This window comes from Molothrus ater, chromosome 6 (genome assembly GCF_012460135.2).
Source record: "Molothrus ater isolate BHLD 08-10-18 breed brown headed cowbird chromosome 6, BPBGC_Mater_1.1, whole genome shotgun sequence".
Classification (NCBI taxonomy): domain Eukaryota; kingdom Metazoa; phylum Chordata; class Aves; order Passeriformes; family Icteridae; genus Molothrus; species Molothrus ater.
In genome coordinates this window covers 26,229,432-26,248,615 of record NC_050483.2, presented here as the reverse complement: position 1 = coordinate 26,248,615, position 19,184 = coordinate 26,229,432, and the positions used below count along the sequence as shown (strand labels likewise).

Below are 19,184 nucleotides of genomic sequence, written 5' to 3'. Positions count from 1 at the left end.
AGCCCCTCTATCTCCAAGAAAAGGAAAATAAATACAATTTGGTTGAAGAAAAGGCCTTCTAAAGTTATTTAATTTATGATACTTTTGTTTGCTGATTGTGGTGCTGTGTGCCTACATGTAGCTACTATTATCTTCTCTGGTTTGGTAATTGCTGAGGCTTCTAGAACATAGATATCCATGCATAAGTGCTGTGTGTTATCACACCCTTATCTTGAATTGCTGATAACTTTTGGCACCTTGGTGTGTACAGCCTTCCCCAAATACACACCTCTGGTATTTAGCTATCAAATAAACCCAGCAAACTCCCTCCCCTTTTCTTCTCATACTTTTCCGTCCATGCAATGAGGAAGGTGGGGCTTGGATATACCACTTGCTCCTCAGCAGGTGCCTCCTTAAATTTTGCAGAGGTAGTTTGTGAATCACAGCTGTTGCCTCTGACAGTGAAGTGACAATCCATCTCTGACCTGTATGCAGCTGGGAGCAGGATGGGCTCATACTGGAGTGCTCCTGAGGTAAGAGTGTGAAAGCTCTAGGAATTGAAGATGGCCTGAGGTGTGTTTGTGGCTGGGATTCTGGTCAGGAGAAGAGGACTTGTGAGCTTTTATTTCTAAGTTCATGCACGTATTTACTTATTTATGTAAGGATGACTTGTACCTTTGCTGGTATTAGTTGCCTCGTGGAAGGCAGTCTTGGTAGTGAAGTTCAGCCACAATGGGTGGTTGAAACGGAGGCTGGGAACCTTCTGAGTGCCTCACAGGAGCTTTCTGTGAATTTGGGACGAATCTGTGGTTTGACCCAAGCATTATGTAAGCTGTGCTCTTTCACAGTGCAGCATCTGCCAGCTGTGACTATAAAAATATATGGTGTCCAGGTAGCTGTGCTGGCAACCACCTGGTAGTGATGCACACAGGAAGGTCACTGCCTAAAACCAGTGATTAATAGTGATGGTCTTAGTTTCATATTTGTCCATGACTTATGCACAAAAAAAATCTGGATCTGTCTCAGAAGTTGGGGCAGGGGTCTTTTTTTCTTTTGTTTGTTTATTTGTTTGATGGAACATAAGTGGAAGGGAAAACCCTAAAACTGACTGTTGGGTTCCAGTGAATGAACATACTCTGTCTCCTTCTCAGTTCTGAAATGAACCTTCAGTTTGCTATGAACAAGTTATTTGATTATTCTGTGCCCTGCTTCCCTGGTTGTATAATGGAGATTATAGAGCTTCTCTCCATATACATGGATATGTGTTGAGATAAATGTGTATTGATGCTTGCAGATCTCAAATGGGGCATCCCCATGGCTTAAGAAATAACACATGAACGTCTAACCAATCTAGTCAAAGAAACACTAAGCATCTACAAATTCATCTTTTTAAACAGAACTTGGCAATGGTCTTTGTGTGGAAAGCATGCATAGAAAGCAAGGAAAGAGACTGTCCTCTCTGCTCTTCCCCTTTCCCTTAACCACTGAAACAGCATCAAGAATAAAAGTAGAGACTTCTTAGAGATAGGGGAGTGAGGGGAGACTTTTTCTACCCGGAACCTAAACCCATACAGATTACATTAAAACATGCCCTTATCTTTTGGAGTTAGACATAAAAACATACCAAGGTCAGCTTATCATAATTTGAGAGTGATGGGAGAATTTGTAACTTCTCACCCGGATCAATTCCTAACTGGACAAAAAGAGAGGAGTGACATAACTCCCTTAAAGAATTTGGTGGAGTCATTTTGCTTGTAGAGAATGGGAGAGGAACTAGGTAATGCTTTCAGTGAAGCAATAGCTAAAGTTTCAGGTAGTAAAATCTGCAAGAATTTATAATTATTTTGAGTCAGGTCTGTTATTTGCCTTTCCTTCTGCACTTGACATTTCAGCTAATGATCCTTCTGCAAATATCCAGCATCTGGTTTGATTGGGGAAGTCTTGTTAACATCTCTTCCAAAGCTGTTTTCTTGCATCTACTTTTTTCATGTTGTGCTGCATTGTGTTAATGGTGCCTCACTCACTAGACAGTGCCACAAAAAAAAATTATTTCTTCTGTCAATGACATATATACACAGTGGTAGTCCTTCAAAATTTTTCCACTTTTTAAACTCTATGTAGATGTGGTTTTAACTTCCAAAGTAGTGCAAGCAGTTCATTGTCCAATTTTGCTGCATGGCTTTGAAAATTGCAACAGAAATTTGTGGGAGAGCATCTTTTATGAAGCATAAACAATTTAATGTTAATGCAGGTAATAAACTTTTTCATTTTTCTGCAGAGTGATGAATGCCCCTGCTGTTCATTCTTTGTGAAAATCATAAGAATGAAAAATCTGAGAAAGGCAGATCTGTGTGAGTATTGCAGTCTTTCTTTGCACTTTTTAGTGGTTTGGTTCTGAAAGCAGAGAATGTGTGCTTGCTATTGGCATTGTAACTAGTATCTGTGTATGAAGTGACACCATGGTTTCAAATATTGATGAATATTTGAATTTGGACTATGCTTTGAATACATTTTTATATAAACAATACATTTTGGTTTATAGCATGTTACTATTATTAATGGAAATAACAAATGTCTACTGTGGTGTACTGTAAAGTACCTCAACTGCTAACAAGGTTCAGAGCCAGATTGATGAACAAATTCAGGTATTAATTCTCAGTTGCAGTTTTTGAATTTCTTTCTGCTTTAAAGAAAATAAAAGGTAGAAGGAGCACTATATGTTTTATTGTCAAACAGCTTCTTTTTCTGTCAAAATTTCAAATACACGGAAATGTATTTGAATTAGACTTTTCAGGATAAACAAATACCACTGAAATGTTTATGAGGACTTGGAATGGGTAAAAGGGGGAGTGAAGAGAGAAAAATATCAGCTGTTCCTCAGGTAGTAGAAAGAAAGGTCAATATCTCAAATATCTGACTCAGAAATAAGTCAGGAACAAAATTGAAAGGAAGTGAGTATAAATCTTTGTGTATCAAATAAGACCAAGTGAACACAGCACCTGTATTTGCCTCCATGGAGATGCCTATTAAATTCTTGGTTTTCTTCCATTGTGTCTAGCACAGGGATATTGCCTTTTTTTTGAAAACTGTAATTCTTTAGAAAAAAGTGAAAGGATGTTTCAATTTCCTCTTTGTCATTTCTATCTCAGCTGAACAGTTTTCTGGCATGTTACCACTCCAAGGGAATTTCTAAGCTGCCCTGACAGGCAATAGCATCAAGACAACCACCTGCAGAGCTGATAACCAAATGTGTACATGTTGCCTTAAAATCAGGGATGTTTCTCTCTTTCTCAGCACTTCAAAATGTTTCAAAATGATGATCTTTACATTCTTACAGACAACAGAACTTCCAGAAATCCATAGCTATTTATCTTAGTGGCTTATCTTTTATTAGGATTTATCCTGTATCTTCATTTTGAGCAGATGATTGATTACCTGACTTCAGGTTTGAAGCTATAACACTGGAGATTTGCTTCCAAAGCCAATGTGGAAGAAGGTCTTTGATACAAAGAGGCAGAAGAAGCAGCGCTAGGTGACAGGGTCTTAGAGGAGCTGCTTCATTCACTCCCCATGCCAGTTGCTTTTTTTATTGTGTGCAAGAGAGCATCACATTTTATTTACCCTCTGAGAATCAGGACCAAGTTACCAGTGTCACAGCAGACAGTCAGTGAGTTTTTATCTCCCCTGTGTACATACACTATCTCAGAGCAAATAATTTTGTTAGTAGAGCCATGCCACATGGTGTGATACACACAGCACAAGAAATGAGACTGTTAAAAAGCATTATATTGAATAAGAAAACCAGTGTGAGAGTGTAATACACTTCTTTATGTTGCTCACATTTATTTGTTTTAATTACTATTTCTGTACAACTTAAAGTTGTTAAGAGAGACAGAGATGGGGACAGAGAGTTGAAAGATGGCACACAAACAATTCCAGCTGCAAAGAGCCATTGGTGCTCTGTTGGAGTCAGAATCTGGTTTTGGAAGACTGCCTGTCAAGCATGAGTACACTTTGCTTTCCTTCAGCTGTGGCATTGCACACCTAATTGGCCCTTTTTGTGCAGAGGGGCTGCTACCCACAGTGTCCATGTCTTCTTGCACATGGACATACAACATAGGACTTATTTTTTATTATGCTTAGCTGTGGCAATCACATATAATCTTTTCCTTGTGTATCAGACAAAAGGTTGTGTTTGCGCATGGTGTAAGTGTAATAACAAGGATTAGGCTACTAACACGCATTAAAGTCTGTTAGGAATAAGGTTTACTTATGAACCAGAAGGAATGGCTCGCTAATTATGAAGGTTATCTGGTAACTATGATCTAAGTAGTATGTATAATGAAGACATAGCTGTTGCAACTTCTAGGCATGTTTGAGTTTGGCTAAATTTTCCTAGTGAAAATTTAAAAGAACAGTGATACCAGACCAGTCCAAAGTCTCATTTGAACTGAGAACATGTCCCCAGAACTGGCCTACAATAAATGCTTTGGGGTACGGCAAACACTGAACCATGCTTTTTCCTGCCCCACTTTTTCAAAAGGTTTGTGGTTGTTGAGGTCTGTGGCTGGGAGATCTGGCTTCTGAGTCAACAGTAGTGTTTGCATTTAATTGTCATACCCCAGATTATTCGCTTCTGGAGGCCATTAAGGGATCTTATTTTGATACTTGTCATTTCACTTTGCTATGGACACAGATAGTTATTTTCAATTTCACAGGAAAACACCATTCCCAGTTTCAGGATGTTATTCTTTGGGGAGGTTTATATGATTATATTGCTAACTAAATAGTTACAGACATTTCTTTTTTCTCTTTGCCTTGCATGGGCAGCAGAAATGCCTGCATGAGAAAACCTGGTCCTTTTCAGGCTGGTGTGAAAAGGCCTTTTTTGCATATTAGATATTTCAGCTCTTACAACAAGACAACCGCCCCCTTGTATTTATCTCAAGAATTGCAGAATGCTAATCATTATATGACTGCTTTAAAACTGACACAGCTTTGTGGCTCTCACAAATCTTCATAAATACATCCAGCATTTCTGCAAAATCTGCCTGGAGGGTGCAATTTCTTTGCAACTGTCAAACAGGGCTTACCTGTGGCACCAGAAAAATGGGGAGTCACTGACAGCATCAGGAGCAAAAGTCACAAGCTGAGGTGCTGGGCTCTCCATGCTCTTGTTTTCCAAAAGCTTGTACACCAGAGAAGATCACTGGAAGAGGGCACAGTTTTTCTGTTCACATCCCACATTTATTTCACAGAAGCCAGCTTTATGCCGGGCTCTGCATTTCCACCATTTAACCATGGCACAGTTAATCTCTGGAGAGACTTGTTTGCCAGCCCAAGTACCACTGCATTTCACTCTATATGCTGCTTATAACAAGAGATGGATGTGTGTTGTGTAGATTCCCCAGAGCAGATCTTGTTTTCAGCCTGGCTGCCCCGACCTGCCTTGTTGTGTACAGTCCCACTGGAGCACACCCAGCACTCACTGATCCCAGAGGCTGCCACCATTGCAGTCACAGCAGGCCATGGGCTGGCACAGCTGGCAAATCTGGTTTTTCATGCCCCTTTTCTCAGTGGCTGGGTTCACTGATCTTCCAGGAGATAAAATATCTTCTACACTGGAAATTGGCATCTATGGAAGAGAAACCTGTTTGCTTCATGGGCTACAAGTGAAATATAAACTTAACATTTTCTACATATATGTATTTAACAGAAATACTCCATTCAGAAAACAAAAAAAGTCTTTAGAATTGGTAGCACATACTAATTAGTATTTCAAAAAGTCCAAGGCTACAAAAAGTTTTTCCTGGAAGAGTCTACAGCTACTTTTTTTTTTTGTTTTCTTTAGTATGAAAAGATAATCAGCATTCTCAATCGATAAAGCTTTAGGCTCCTCTTTAGCTATAGTACTAAATCTGGGCCTTATTAAATCTGAGCCTGTTGCTATGTAATTTCATAGCAAGCTCACAATGCTACCCTACCTATTGATTTTAAAAGTTGCAAGGTAGTAGTACCAATGTTTTTCCTTATATCACCAAAAGCCCGTGTAGCACCATCAAAACAACAAAACCCCTCTCAAAGCCATGTTCTCCAGAGGAAACAAGTGTGTGTGGAAAGGACTGATTGAAGATACGCCCACAGCGTGCTGTGTACATTACCTTTTACTTTACCTCTGACTGTACCACTGGTATGAGAAGGTAGCAGCAGTCTTTGTGCAAAGAGGGCAGTCAGGCAATGTGGTCAGTGCCAACAGGCAGCTGCCTGGGCTGGCCAGTGCTAATGGCACACTCACTTTAGGGTGAAATTTCTTCCTGTGGTCATTGATGTTTGCAATGGTTAAGAATAATTCTGGGATGTGATCCTTTTAAAAAGAGTGTTAGTGTCTTTTCAGGGCACCTCATTTAGGTTCCTGATGCCACTGCCTCCTCAGACAGGCTGCTTTTGCATCAATGGAGAGGGAAGCCTAAAAGAGCCCAAAGACAAATGCTTGGCAAGAAGAATCTGCACAAGGACAGAGAAGTCGTTATGTGGATAACTGCCAGGTTGCAACAAATCCTGTAAACAGGGATTTCCTAACTGGTTAGGAAACTGAAACAGGCATAAAAACAGCCAGTAATCACAAAGAAGATCCTCCCTGTGATGTCATATCCCGGAGCAGGGCTTTTTTACTGTAATTGTAAGCTGCTAGATCAAGTTCAAGAACTTATTGCACAACTACTGAGGTACCTGTTGAAATGGAGGCCTGGTCTTGATTGATGTTTGTAATAAAGTCATAACCACAGTTAATAATAGGAGTACCAACTGAATGGATAATCTCAGTGAGTATTACATGAATCAGTTTCATAGCTGCATTTTTTTCTGTTCCTTTCTATTCAGTCTTCTTTTTGGTTTCATCAACTCATGTGACCCAAGCCTGCTCATGCTCTTGCTGAGTTCATTGTTAATAAACACATATATAAACCTAGTTTCCCTCAGGTTACCTGTTTTGTATTCTCTAATCTAGAAGATTAATTCCTTTTTCTTTCCTTTTTTTCAAGTCTTTGGTGGCCATGATGGAATGTAGTGTATATTGTACTATATACAATTTTACTGTATTGTATTTATGGTAAATAGTGTGGAGACAAAAAGTCTTCTCTGTGCCTTGATAGCAGCACAAGCTGCCACTAAAAAGGACAGTGCTATTTATAATCAAGGAGATCCTTACTTGCTCTGCACATCTCCTTACAGCTGTGGAAATAATTGCATCTCTTCTGCTAGGTATCAATGGGTTGTATGTAGGTGTACATGCATCTTCTTACAGCCATGCTGGCTTCTGTGTGTTTCTGTGTGCAAGAACAGAAAACTGTTCTGGTGATCAAAGGTATTGTGTGTGATGCTCCTTCATATCTTCCTTTAGATTCTTAGTGTAGTCTTAAAGCAGAAGAGTTTCTCAAAGAAACTCAGAGCCAGGGCTTCAGCAAGGACACCAGAAGCCTCATAGAGCCATTAGGAAGTTGAACTGATTTACTGACTGAGACACTGGTGAAAGTAAAGAACCTTAGGTAAATGGTATGCTCATCTCTGTCTCAAAAGGAAAGGTGAGATCAGCTACTGTGCTCTAATACTGTACCAGTGCAGGTGGCATTGCATCTCCTGTCCTTCCTTGAAGAGGTATGAACTTTAAGGACTGTGATGGTACTGTGGTCCTAGTAGGCTTCATTATCATCTTGTTTAGGGGGGGCTTCTAGTTAAAGAGTGGTTGAAACAGCTTTCAAAATATTTAAAAATATTTTAAAATGTCAAAACCAGTTTTAAAACAGGTTTGAAAAGGGTGGAGGCAATGGAAATGAACAAGGGAGAAGCAGAAGCTTAGGTGGAGAAGAGAGGCTGGAATGAGTAGGTGGTGATGGCAGCAATGCAGAACCACACGGTGCTTTGAGAGGTCACAGGTCCATATGGTGATTCAAGATCCTTCATTCTTCCTCTGCCATTTGGCTTTCAGAGTTAAAAGGCAGTGGCAGACTCTGCTCAGGAAGTACCTTTCTAGTTTGCACTCAGAAAACAGATAATTACGAAGTGTGTTCTTTGATTCCTGAATAGGATTTCTGTTTACACATTTCCTTGGGCTGAGCTGAGTAACACCTTCTCACCATTTAAGAAAATGAGCTGAGCATTGCCTTTTCCCATACTTACAGTCTCCCACATCTTCTTTGAAATTATTATACCTTGGAATTTTTGATCAGCCTTGATAAGGACCATATTTTACTCTATATCCTGCTTACTGTTGCACAGTTGTGTGTTGAGTCTAGGACCAAAGTATACTTAGCTTGGCACTAAACGTTAACCACAAACTGAATATCAATAAACCTGTGTTGACAGTACTATTACTTCCTATTTGGACATTCAAAGACTTCATAAGAAACAGATATTGATAATTAAATTATTCAATTATTATAACAGATAATTCATAAATAACAGAAGATTGATAATAAAGGTTTACTCATTATAGGAATTGCTTCAGGATTTTTTGGGGTATTTGTTTGATGGATGGGCTGTTGTGGTTTAGAAATGTACTTCCCAATTTAGTGCTCCCACTAAGACTCTTCCTACAAAGTGCCACTTGCTTCTCCTGCTGGGTGGGCTGGAGAAGAGACTTGGAGTCCAAGAAAGGTAAAGATTATGGGTTGAGATAAGAACAATTTACTGGAAACAGCAATAATATAAGAAAGGAAGCAGTAACAGCGACTATATTAATGAATAGACTCCCTTCCCCCATCTCTGGGCAATAATCTCTGGGTCCTGGCCATACCCCCTCTTGGCTACTGCAAAAATTAACCCTGCTCTGGCTGGAACAAGAACACAGGGCAAATGTACAGCTTCTCAAGTTTGATATTTTATTATGAAAAATACATTTTTGTTCATTGAATCCCAATAGATTTTTTCCACCTCAGTACCTGTCTTGGTTGTTCCCATTTCATCAAAAACAGCAGCATCTGCTGTTCATCCATTTATGTATTATGCAGTGTGACTGATATCTGTCATTAGGGATTCATTCTTTCTCTGCCCTCTGAGCAGAGACACATTTTGTTTTATGCATGTCTCTCTCTTAGCCTCCTTACCAATGGACATAGATGAACACTGCTGAGGTGACTGGTACAATAAAGGCACAATGCAATAAGGCCTGTGGTACATCTTGGTCACTGTGGAGGTTTTGAACACCTGGAGTAGTGCCAGGGAAAGCCCTGCCCATAGGCAAGATTCTCAGAGCTTGAGGTCCTTCATCAGTGATGCTCTCTGGAGCTCTGGGCAACCTTTTTGCTGAATGGAAGACACTGATTACCTTGTAGATAAGGACCAAGAACCCAGATGTGATTTGCTATTATGTGGGAGGCCAATGCAAAGTAGAGAGGCTAGATTTGATATGGCTGTGATTGTTTGCACTGTTGAGAAGATACATGAGAATGTCCCCATGGGAATATAGCTCCTCTCTTGGGCACTTTCTATGACTGTACCCTCAGCAGGAGACAATAAAGTATTGCTGCAGTAAGTAGCCAGTGAAGGTTAAAAGTAAGATTCACTCCCAAATTTTGGTGCTATTGGTTGCATCATATTCTGTAGTTAAATTGACAGTAGTCCTCAATATTTTCCTGACAAAAGTGCTCATCTTTTCTTACTTGTTTAGGATCAATCTTGACCAAGAATGCCTTGTCAGAGGCATTTCTGAGTCAAAATAATGATGCTTAAGGAAACAAAAAGTATTAGCTAAACTTTTAAAACAATTTTGTTTCTATTCCCTTATTGAGTGAACACAATTCTTGTGAACACTTTCTGAAGAAAGAAAATTTGTGAATGTTGATTTGGTGGTTCAGCTCTTTCTGGTATTGATTTTGTTCCCACTCGTGTTTTCTTTGAAATCCATAGCATTTGTGCTTGCAGCCTGTTTCCAAATCTGTTTCTATGATGTTTTCTTCTGAAAATGGTTTCTTTAGATGCTCTAACTACCCTCTGTATCTGCATTGATGTCTGACCAAGACTTAGTTTTGGCTAGTTTATTTTTAAAAGGAAATGAAAGAACCTTCTTAAAAATCTTAGCTAGCGATAGAGCTGAGATTGCACCACATTATCACCTTAAGATGGTCTCAGGCGGAACAAAGAAAAACTGACTGTTTGGTAATACCTCTTTTCCAAAAATACACAACATTTTCGGTCTTACTGGCTGATTATCTGAGGGTGGGAACAGTGAAAGAGTGGCAATACTTTTAAAAAGTCTGAAAAGGGAATGCCTACAGAAATGCATGATTTGTAGTTAAGCTGTGCATGGGCTTCTCTGCATTATGTTGTGTTGCTTTTTGTGTTGTTTCATTTTGATGATTGTATTGTGATGGTACCTGGAGACTCTATGTATGGATTTAGGCCTTGTTCCTCAGACAGTGTACCTTTTTAGAATGAAAAGAGGGCAACTCTTCCAAGGAACTTACAGTCTTATTCCATATGTGTCAAAGAAGGAGGTTTGAAGTTGTTTTGGAGACAGCACCCAGCTATCTGGTAATTGATCCCTTGGGCTGGTGTACCATATAAAGTTGTCCTATTGCTTCTTTCCCTGGTAGTCTACCCTGGCAGGGAAATGGCTTAGCTGTTTTCCGTGGACTATAATTGCCCTGACATGATTATCCTGTTTTCTGCCTTCCAGCAAAAACATGGAAATTACATGGCAGCATTTCTATATGACACCTTACAGGTTCACCTGGGCTGGTCCTCATCTCTTGAAGCAGGATGAAATTTAGCTTGTCTGTCACAGTTTCATACATGTCTGAGTACTAGAACAGTCTGAAGTGAGTTACCTAAAAAATTAATAAAATCTCTCTTGCTAGAGTTAATCCTCTAAGAGCTGGAGCAGTATTCTAATTTTTGCCTCTGTTCACACAGACACAGATCATTATCCTCTTTGTATCAATTATTTGGACATTACAGAACTGATTATTTGACAACATTTTTGTTGCTGTTTAATTAGCAAACTCAAGTCTTTCAGTTTTTTCTCATATGCCAGGCTGCCTAACTCAATCCTCTTCAATTTGTGTATGTTTAATAGCTGGTGAGAGTTAAAGCATTTTATAGTGGAGAGAGGAAAAGAGTGGAAGAGAGTACAACATGGAAGACACTGAGCAAGCATCCACATGTTCTTCTCCAGGGCTAAAAGTGTATGCAAAAGCATCTCAGTGCTAAATCTCATCACCTGCACTTACATTTAACATTGTGTATTTGGGATCTGGTCCAAAATGTAGTTACCATAGGTTCACAAGGCAACTGTTTTACACTCTTAGAAGCAAATGCCCTGCATTGCTCCCTGCTAAAAATCAATTATCTCCTTAGCGGTATCAAAGGCATTCCTAACCACCACCAAATTCTCCACATATATCAGACTGACACACAAAGGGGACGTTAGTTGCACAGATACCTGAGTACCCAACTCACCTCTCACCTGAGAACTCTGGCAACCGCAGGAGACAATTCATTCACACCATGTAGCAGTGCCCAGCACTCTGGGCAGCCTGGTCTAGTGGGAGGTGCCCCTTCCCACAGCAGGGGGGCTGGAACTAGGTGGTCTTTAATATCCCATCCAACCCAGGCCATTCTATGATTCTGTGCCCACCCAGACAGGTCTGGAGACAAAACAAACCCAAAGCAACTGCTGGGTATTAAGATTCAATGCCATATTTGTAGCTCACTGTGCAACCTTCTGTGACATTACCACCTTTGTCAGAAATTAGAATTTTCTTCTCTATCAGGCCTCAGAGTTTAAATCACAGTAAGATAAAAGCTCACTGCTATTTTTGCATATTGTTTTTCATGGTGAAGGTATGTGATCACCTGTTGGGTGAGACAGCTCATTACATGGACTGGATTACAGATATGTGGGGGCAACAGACCAGATGGGAAAGGTGGTTAAGAAAGTATTTTGCTCTTGAAAAAAGGTTCTCTTAAAATGTGTAGGCAATTTTCTTCTCCATCACAGAAATCTCTTCATTGACAACCAACAGGGCACATATCAATAATGGGTTTGTTATGTCAAACTAGCTCTGTTTGCTCTTTTCTTGCCAGTTGCATGTATTGCAGCAGTTTCTTTAAATCGCCATTCATGACCTGAGCTCCCACTTGCAGGTGGTAACAAATAGTCTTGAATGGTTTTGAATAAAAAGCTGTCAGAAAAATTATTGAAACACCTCCTTTTTGCAATTTGCTGTATACATGCAGTGCTATAAAGCTATGCTTTAAGATATTTGTAGTAATTTGTTAGTTAGAACATACCTTTTCAAATACAGTTAGCCAAACTGATTGCTACATAAGCCTTTCCTTGCCCACTTCTTCCCCGGAGATTGTCCGGACCAAAACCATTAAGAACTGCAAAGATCCAGTGTGGAATGAAACATTTTGCTTCAGGATCCAGAGCCAAGTAAAGGTAAGATGCAGAGTGCATTTTTTTTTTTCTTTTGGGGCAGAGATATCATAGTGTGATCAATATGTACAGCAAAATAAAACCAGAAATAAATATGTGTGAAGGACTACAAGGATGCTGGTAGGGGGATTTGGAATAAAATGTAGCAGCAAAATTAAATTTAATTTTCTGATATGTAAAAATTAACCAAGATACTTCATAATCATTCCTATGGTGTTCTATCACTTTTCACTTTTTCTTTTCTGTTTTTAATCATGTCTTTTCACTAATAAATGTGAAAATTTCAGAGTAAATTGAATAGTGTAAAAGATATGTATGAGCTAGGTAGTGAAAGCATCACAGGGCAGTACTTTTTTATTATTCCTTTGTAATGACCAGAAATAAAAAAAAAAGTCACAAACCAACCGTTGAAGTTTGCAAAAGAGAGCTTGATGAACTTTTATCATAATGATAAATATTGAAGCTTAAGAAGATTTGCAAGTCCCACTGTCTTTTCCCTCCAAAAGGCAGCATCAACATCAGTGTCTAGGAGTCCACAAAGATCAGTGGTAGGCTAAGCAAACCAAGCTTGTTTCACACCAGGGGCAATCAATCTCTGCTTTACAGTTTGCACTGTTCATTTCCTAGTGCTGGGACCAGATCAGGACTCTCTAAAGAGGCAAATCAGCAGGCCAGTCCCTTGGCTCTCTCAAGAATTGATAAAATCCTCCAAAGGAACATTTGGAATAGCTCAATGTGTTCCTACACCACAGGATCTCCAGTGAACAATCCCTCTAGCCTTTGACTGCAGAAGTTGCCCATGATGCATGTTCTCAGGCTTTCTTCCACAGTTAGGTGGTACTGGCCCTGTTTGGTAACTTTCACCTTTCACGTCTGCCCATCTGTGGCCTACAGCCAGTGCTTTCCCTGTAAACTTAAAAAAATTCCAGCTTCTTTCAAAATTCCAGTGAGGCACAATTGCATGAAGCCCTGCAGGGTTTTTAGGGAGGTGAAAGGCAAGGGACAAACATTGCAGCATGGGAACAAACGCCCACTGATCTGCAACTCTTGCACAGGAGCACCTGCTCTTCCTGAAAGATTTTTCAAAACTGCAATACCACACAGAACAGCTAAAAAAATACCTTGGCCATGGAAGCTGCTTGAACTAGTTCTTCAGAAGTAGTGCTTGGGAAGACCTTATGTTTAATTTCAGTAAATTTGCAGCAGGAGACAACACATGTGGCATTAGCTGGAGTAGTTTTCAGTGTGTGGCAACAGCAGCATGGTGGTGGAGGCTGTGGCTTGAGCGTAGGCTGCAAAAATGTATCCTGGGGATCTGAGACAACCAAAGCTTAGCAGTTAAGATAAGGCTCTTGCAGGTTTCTCTGTACATGCTGCAATTCCTGTGCTCATTATCCTCTGAGCAGACCAGTTTGCTGATCCAGTTATTTTCTTCTTTCCTGTCTTGTGTTTTGCTGAGGTATTCATCTTCCTAAATTATGGTAGCCAGAGCTCAGTAAAACCATATAATACTGTCACTGTGGAAGAAAAGAGACGGGGCATGGTTTGGGCATGTTTGTGCTGGTTTTTCCCAGGACCAGCAGTGTTTTGATGAGTGTCTGACAAACAGTTGGCTAGAAAGGGTTTCCCAGGCTTGTGCTAAAGGCACAATTCCCACAGCTCCAGGAGGGTGACCCTTAGAGCTGGTGGCACGCAGCCTGCCAAGGGCTGTCTCTGTTCATTACCTGGCTCCCAGTGATGATGCCCTCATATTCTCTGTCAGGAGAATTAGAAACAGTGAACTGCCCAGACACCCCTGGCTGCTTCCCATACAGCATGCTAGGGGCATGGCTAGAGATCTCCCTTGGCCAGCCAGCACCCTGTGCATGCCTCTCCTGGCCAGCTGGGAGTAGCTGGGACTGCAAATCAGTTGGTCATTCAGAAAATAAGTCAGGCATTTAAGCCAGATAAGGATATCCCATTGCAGTATCACAGCTAGGAAAACTGATCTGGTTTTCAGTGCAAGCCTGCTTTCTATTAACTGCAGACTATTGCTTTTAGGCATATCCTCTCCATCACTTTCCATAATCCTTTATAGGCTATTTATGGCTGGCCTATAAACCAAGGTGCTGTGGCTGCTTGTCTCTGCCTCTTGACAGTATGTTTCTATTAGCAAGTGTTCTATTAGACAGGGCTGACCTCAGTGCAATACTTTTATATAGGTGGCCTTAAAGGTCAACAGCATTTCTGTCTTCTGACAGTAAATTGCAAACTCAAGGTTATTTGCCATCTCTCCCTTGGTGGTTTCTTGCGGTGTTATTTGTCTAGTCAATCACTTATTACAGTTAGGTATGGACCATTCTGAGATAAATGATGAACTTCTAAGACAACAAAGTTCACATGCTCACTCTCTTTTATCCATGTGTTTGTGTGTGAGACCATGAACCCAATTGTGTGTCTTTAATAAACATCAAGCCTCTTAGCAAGTTAAATCTGATGCATAAGTAAGAATCTGAGATAAGCGCTCCCTGTAATTTGCATGAAAATGAGTTGCTGAATATATTGACGGAGGCCTGAATTATTGCCCCACTGAGTTAAGGCTCAGCACCTGGGAGGCATCTCTGAACCAGCCCATGTTGAGCTACTAATCAGGCACAGGAGGGGCTGTTACCCTCTCCTCTGCATCCAAACAGGCCGGTGACAGAGCAGGGAGAGGAGGAGATTTATACAGTGGTATTTGTGCAATTTAACAGAAGCATATTGCTTTCTGTAGATTCCATGGTAATTATCTGCATGTGATCTGTTTAATAATTTACAGGATAAAATTATGCAACCATGAAGTAATTATATAATACATTCTTAATGTATTTTATTTGCTGCTTATATCCAAGGATTTTAATCTACCAATAACAACAAAGTCCTGACAACTAGCTGGTTTCCTACAAATCAGGAAAAAATGGTGACCTCAAACCAAATTGGAGGCCAAACATGGTTTTCAATATTCAGTGATTCTACTAGCTTTTGTTGTTTAAATTACTCTGCAGGAAAACTAAACAACAAACCTGACTCTCTGTTAGGTTCAGAATATCTTTCTTCATCTCTGTGTGGATGCAAAGGTTCTTTATGCTCTCTCGCTTCTCCCCATGCTTTCCCTGTTTTCCTTAACACACTGAGCACATCAGCATCATTTTGTGTCTCTGTAAGGTCTCAACAAAGGATCCTAATTATGAACCTCTGTTCACAGAATGTTCTTGAGATTAAAGTCTATGATGAAAATGCAGTCACTAAAGATGACCTCCTCTTCACTGTTCTCTTTGATGTTGCTAAAATCCAGCTTGGAGAAAGAGTTCACTTGACATTTCAGCTAAATCCCAAGGTGAGTGATAAAACTGCCTTGGTCACAGGAAGAAAATATAATTTTTTGATATTACGTCATGAATAAGTTCTTTTAAAGCAACTGTAGATAGGAGAGTTTGTTGCCTCTAGGTATGCACTTCATATACCCTGTGAAGAACCTTCCAAACCTCAATCAGCAAAGTAGACAAGGGCATGATCCCGAAGGCTTTTGCTAGCTCATCAAACCACTTAGCAGATGTTTTTTTCTGACACCAGAGTTGCCTTTTTTTCCCCTCTTTCTGGACTCTGTTGCTCAAACGAGTTTTGTTGGAAATACAAAACTTCATCACCATTGCACAAAGTTTCTTTGTTAGAATTTCTTTTCCTGGCACAAGCACTTGTGAGTTTGGGCATACTCTGGCATAGATGATGCAGTATCACTTAAAAACTGATTCCTTGCCCTGTTATTCTTTTGAATATACCTGAAAATCCAAAGGTCCATACTGAAGTGCTAAAACCAGCTGATGGCCAGTTGCTCAAGCAATTTCATTGTTTCAGTGTGCCTGAACACTTACATGATGACTTCAACATGGGATGTGGGTATTCAATTTAGATACTTCCATAGATTTGCTATTTCACTGACTTTTCTTATACGGTACATATAGGTATTCAGCTGCACAGTGATTTTGGCAGGCATTCTGCCTTAACTTCTCCGGGCACTGGTCAATGTGTTGTCCGTGTTATAGGAGTCCTTTTGATCAGAAGAATTGCAAATGCCCTCTTCTATTCAGCAGTATCCCTCTTCAGATAACATTACACAGAGGTTAAAAGCCAGGCCTTTGGACAGTTTTAAGCCAACAGTTACTGCTGCAGAACTGTCTGCCCTTCTACTCTGCCTCACCACCAAAAAGAATAGGGCAGTTTGGCCTGAGGACTGTTGGTTAACAAAGGGAGGGAGAACACTTTCAAAATCACTCTAACTCAAATACTTTCACTCCTCACACCCTATCCTGGATCAGGAAGGAAATTTGATTTGATTGAAGAACTCTTTCAGGAGCCAGAATAATAATTGACAGCCATAACTAATGAGAAAGAAAATGAATTCAGATGCTTATAATAAATTTTTTTTTTGCAGACGCAGGAGATGCTAGAGGTTGAGTTTACATCAGAGAGCATGTGAGTAACATCCACAGGGAAATGCCCCTTTGGAAGCAGTAAAACATATGGTAGCATTTAGTATAATAAAGTTTAAAATACTCAGCATGGCTGGTGTTGATGAAGTTAGTTGCATATTGGCTAAAACTCTGTATTCCTTATCTACCAAGAATCATCCTAATTATTAATTTATCCTATTACTCGCTGAATGAGGGAGGATAATAAGAATTGCAGTCATCATACTTATTACAACTATTCTTTACCATTATGGTTTTAAAAAAGGGAAAACCACCTTTCAGATGTGTCCCTAAATTAAAAATCAGTGACATGTTTGAGATCATGCTGGGCAAGACAAACTTCAAGAAGGTATCATTCCTTGATGTTCATTTAAGGATGTATTTAGGTGTTACTACTTCTGATGCATTTTTTTTTCTCTTTCAGTCCAGTCCCTCCTGAAAAGCTTGTGACTAATGGTGTATTAGTGGTAATTTTAAACTATTGCTGTTCTGTCTTTGTTTTCATAATAGTGATAGGAATGGTGAATCTGGCAGGTGCCCCAACACCTCACTGCAGGCAGGGCTGAAGGGGAGGGAGATGGGGGTCAAACACAGGTAGCCATCCTGTTGTGCTGCTCCCTGTGGGAGGATGTGTTAGGAAAGAATGTGCACACTCATTTGGGATACTCAGAGACCTGTTCACCACCACAGGCTGATATCAAGCCTATTGACAATGCCTGAAGTGGTCTTTCACTGACTCAGTGCTACTCTCATTCCTTTGGGAAACTTCTTTTGTGACTCCCTTATGGCCATCCTGTTCTCCCCACTTCCACAGGATGATATGGAAGTTGCTCTCTCAGCTGCCCTTAACTCAGTACTTAGAGGAGGTAGCACTTGACTGTCCAGCTTCACCAAAGCAGGGAAGCAAGGACATCCCTGTGATTTGGCCAACCCATCAGTTTACTCTCAGGAGGTCTCAGCACACTCCCATTTGCCCCCCTGTTATTTCCTTTCTCTTCCCAGTCCTGTCCAAAACCACCACACCAATTTTTCTTTCAGTTGAAACCCGTCATATTTTCAGAGGGACAAAGTCTTACTCATATCAGCCTAACAAAGAGAGGGTGGACTGTTTTCCAGACCCCAGGGACTCAGGTGACCAAAGAGAGATAGCAATGAAGTGACCCAGATTTGGCATGTTTTATATACTTTAATCTCTCATTTTTTTATCCCTGCTACAGTCTCGTGAAATTTCCTGCTTGGAAGTCCTAGTGGACAGCAAACGGACAAAAAAAGAACCTTCAGGTTAGACTTCAAACTAGAAGCAAAACCCCCTTATTTTAGGTTAACTGACTTATCTTGGTTGGTTGGTTGCTTTGGGGGCTTTTGTTTGTTTGTTTTTGTTGTTTTTTTTTTTCTTTCAATTATTTTTTGGTTTTAGTTTGTTTAGTTTGTTTGGGGTTTTTTTTGTTTGGATTTTTGTCTGTGTGTATTGGGTTTTTTGGTTGTTTGTTGTTTGTTTTGTCATTTTCTTATCTGGTGATTTTTATACTTTGTTCTTACAATTTGAGCACAAGAACTGGATAGTTAGGAGTGTATATGCAGGTTCACAGATCCAACAGTCACAGTCTGTGCTAACTAACTATAAAAACTGGAATTTGAAATTAAAGGAACGAATCTTATAAATGCTGTAAAGTAGAAGAAAATACATATTTCTATTCCAACTTAGGTTTTATCCAATTTGCCTATATATCTGAGTTTTTAAAACATCCACTGCAGCTTTATAAGCTTTTTGGTATTTCGTGGTTTGTTTTTGATTTGCTTGTTTGCTTTTCTTCTCTTACTTCTTGTACTGTTCCCTTGCTGGATAAATAGAGTTTGGAAGCTTTTAAGCATTGTTGAAGGTTCTGAAAGACCATTTAATGTTCCATTTCTGGGATCATAGTCATTAACTTCTTTGTGTATTTTTCATGTTTGGATTTTTTTTTCAGAAAAAGACTTCTTGTTTTCAGTGAAGGGATCATATGAGAAGAGCCAGACCCTGTCGCTGGGCTCTTTCTGGCAACCTCTGAAGCCCCTGAACTTCCATTACATCAAGTACAGACTGTCAGAGCTGTGCATGGCTCTAGCAGAGAAGAAACCTCATTTCTGCTCGGTATGTCATCATTAGCTTGAGTAAGCACAGTAAACTCATGGTTTTCTACACTTACTGAGGCAAATGCAAAGAGTATGTATATTTAATAAAGAAGTTCTTTCATGAACTTCAGCTCTGAAACAGCATTGTAACCCCTAAGATATACAAATAT

General features: G+C 39.9%; 1 protein-coding gene across 1 annotated transcript in view; it reads left to right on the top strand.

The window, feature by feature from the left end:
• The first annotated feature begins 485 nt into the window (after window positions 1-485).
• LOC118687386 (cytosolic phospholipase A2 epsilon-like) overlaps window positions 486-19,184 on the top strand; it is a 30,827-nt gene continuing 12,128 nt past the window's right edge. The window contains exons 1-8 of the mRNA XM_036384323.1: window positions 486-512; window positions 2,258-2,330; window positions 12,282-12,418; window positions 15,639-15,770; window positions 16,866-16,906; window positions 17,327-17,369; window positions 18,120-18,183; window positions 18,870-19,033. Of these exons, the coding sequence (XP_036240216.1) occupies window positions 486-512; window positions 2,258-2,330; window positions 12,282-12,418; window positions 15,639-15,770; window positions 16,866-16,906; window positions 17,327-17,369; window positions 18,120-18,183; window positions 18,870-19,033 (681 nt within the window). The remainder of the gene's footprint in view (window positions 513-2,257; window positions 2,331-12,281; window positions 12,419-15,638; window positions 15,771-16,865; window positions 16,907-17,326; window positions 17,370-18,119; window positions 18,184-18,869; window positions 19,034-19,184) is intronic.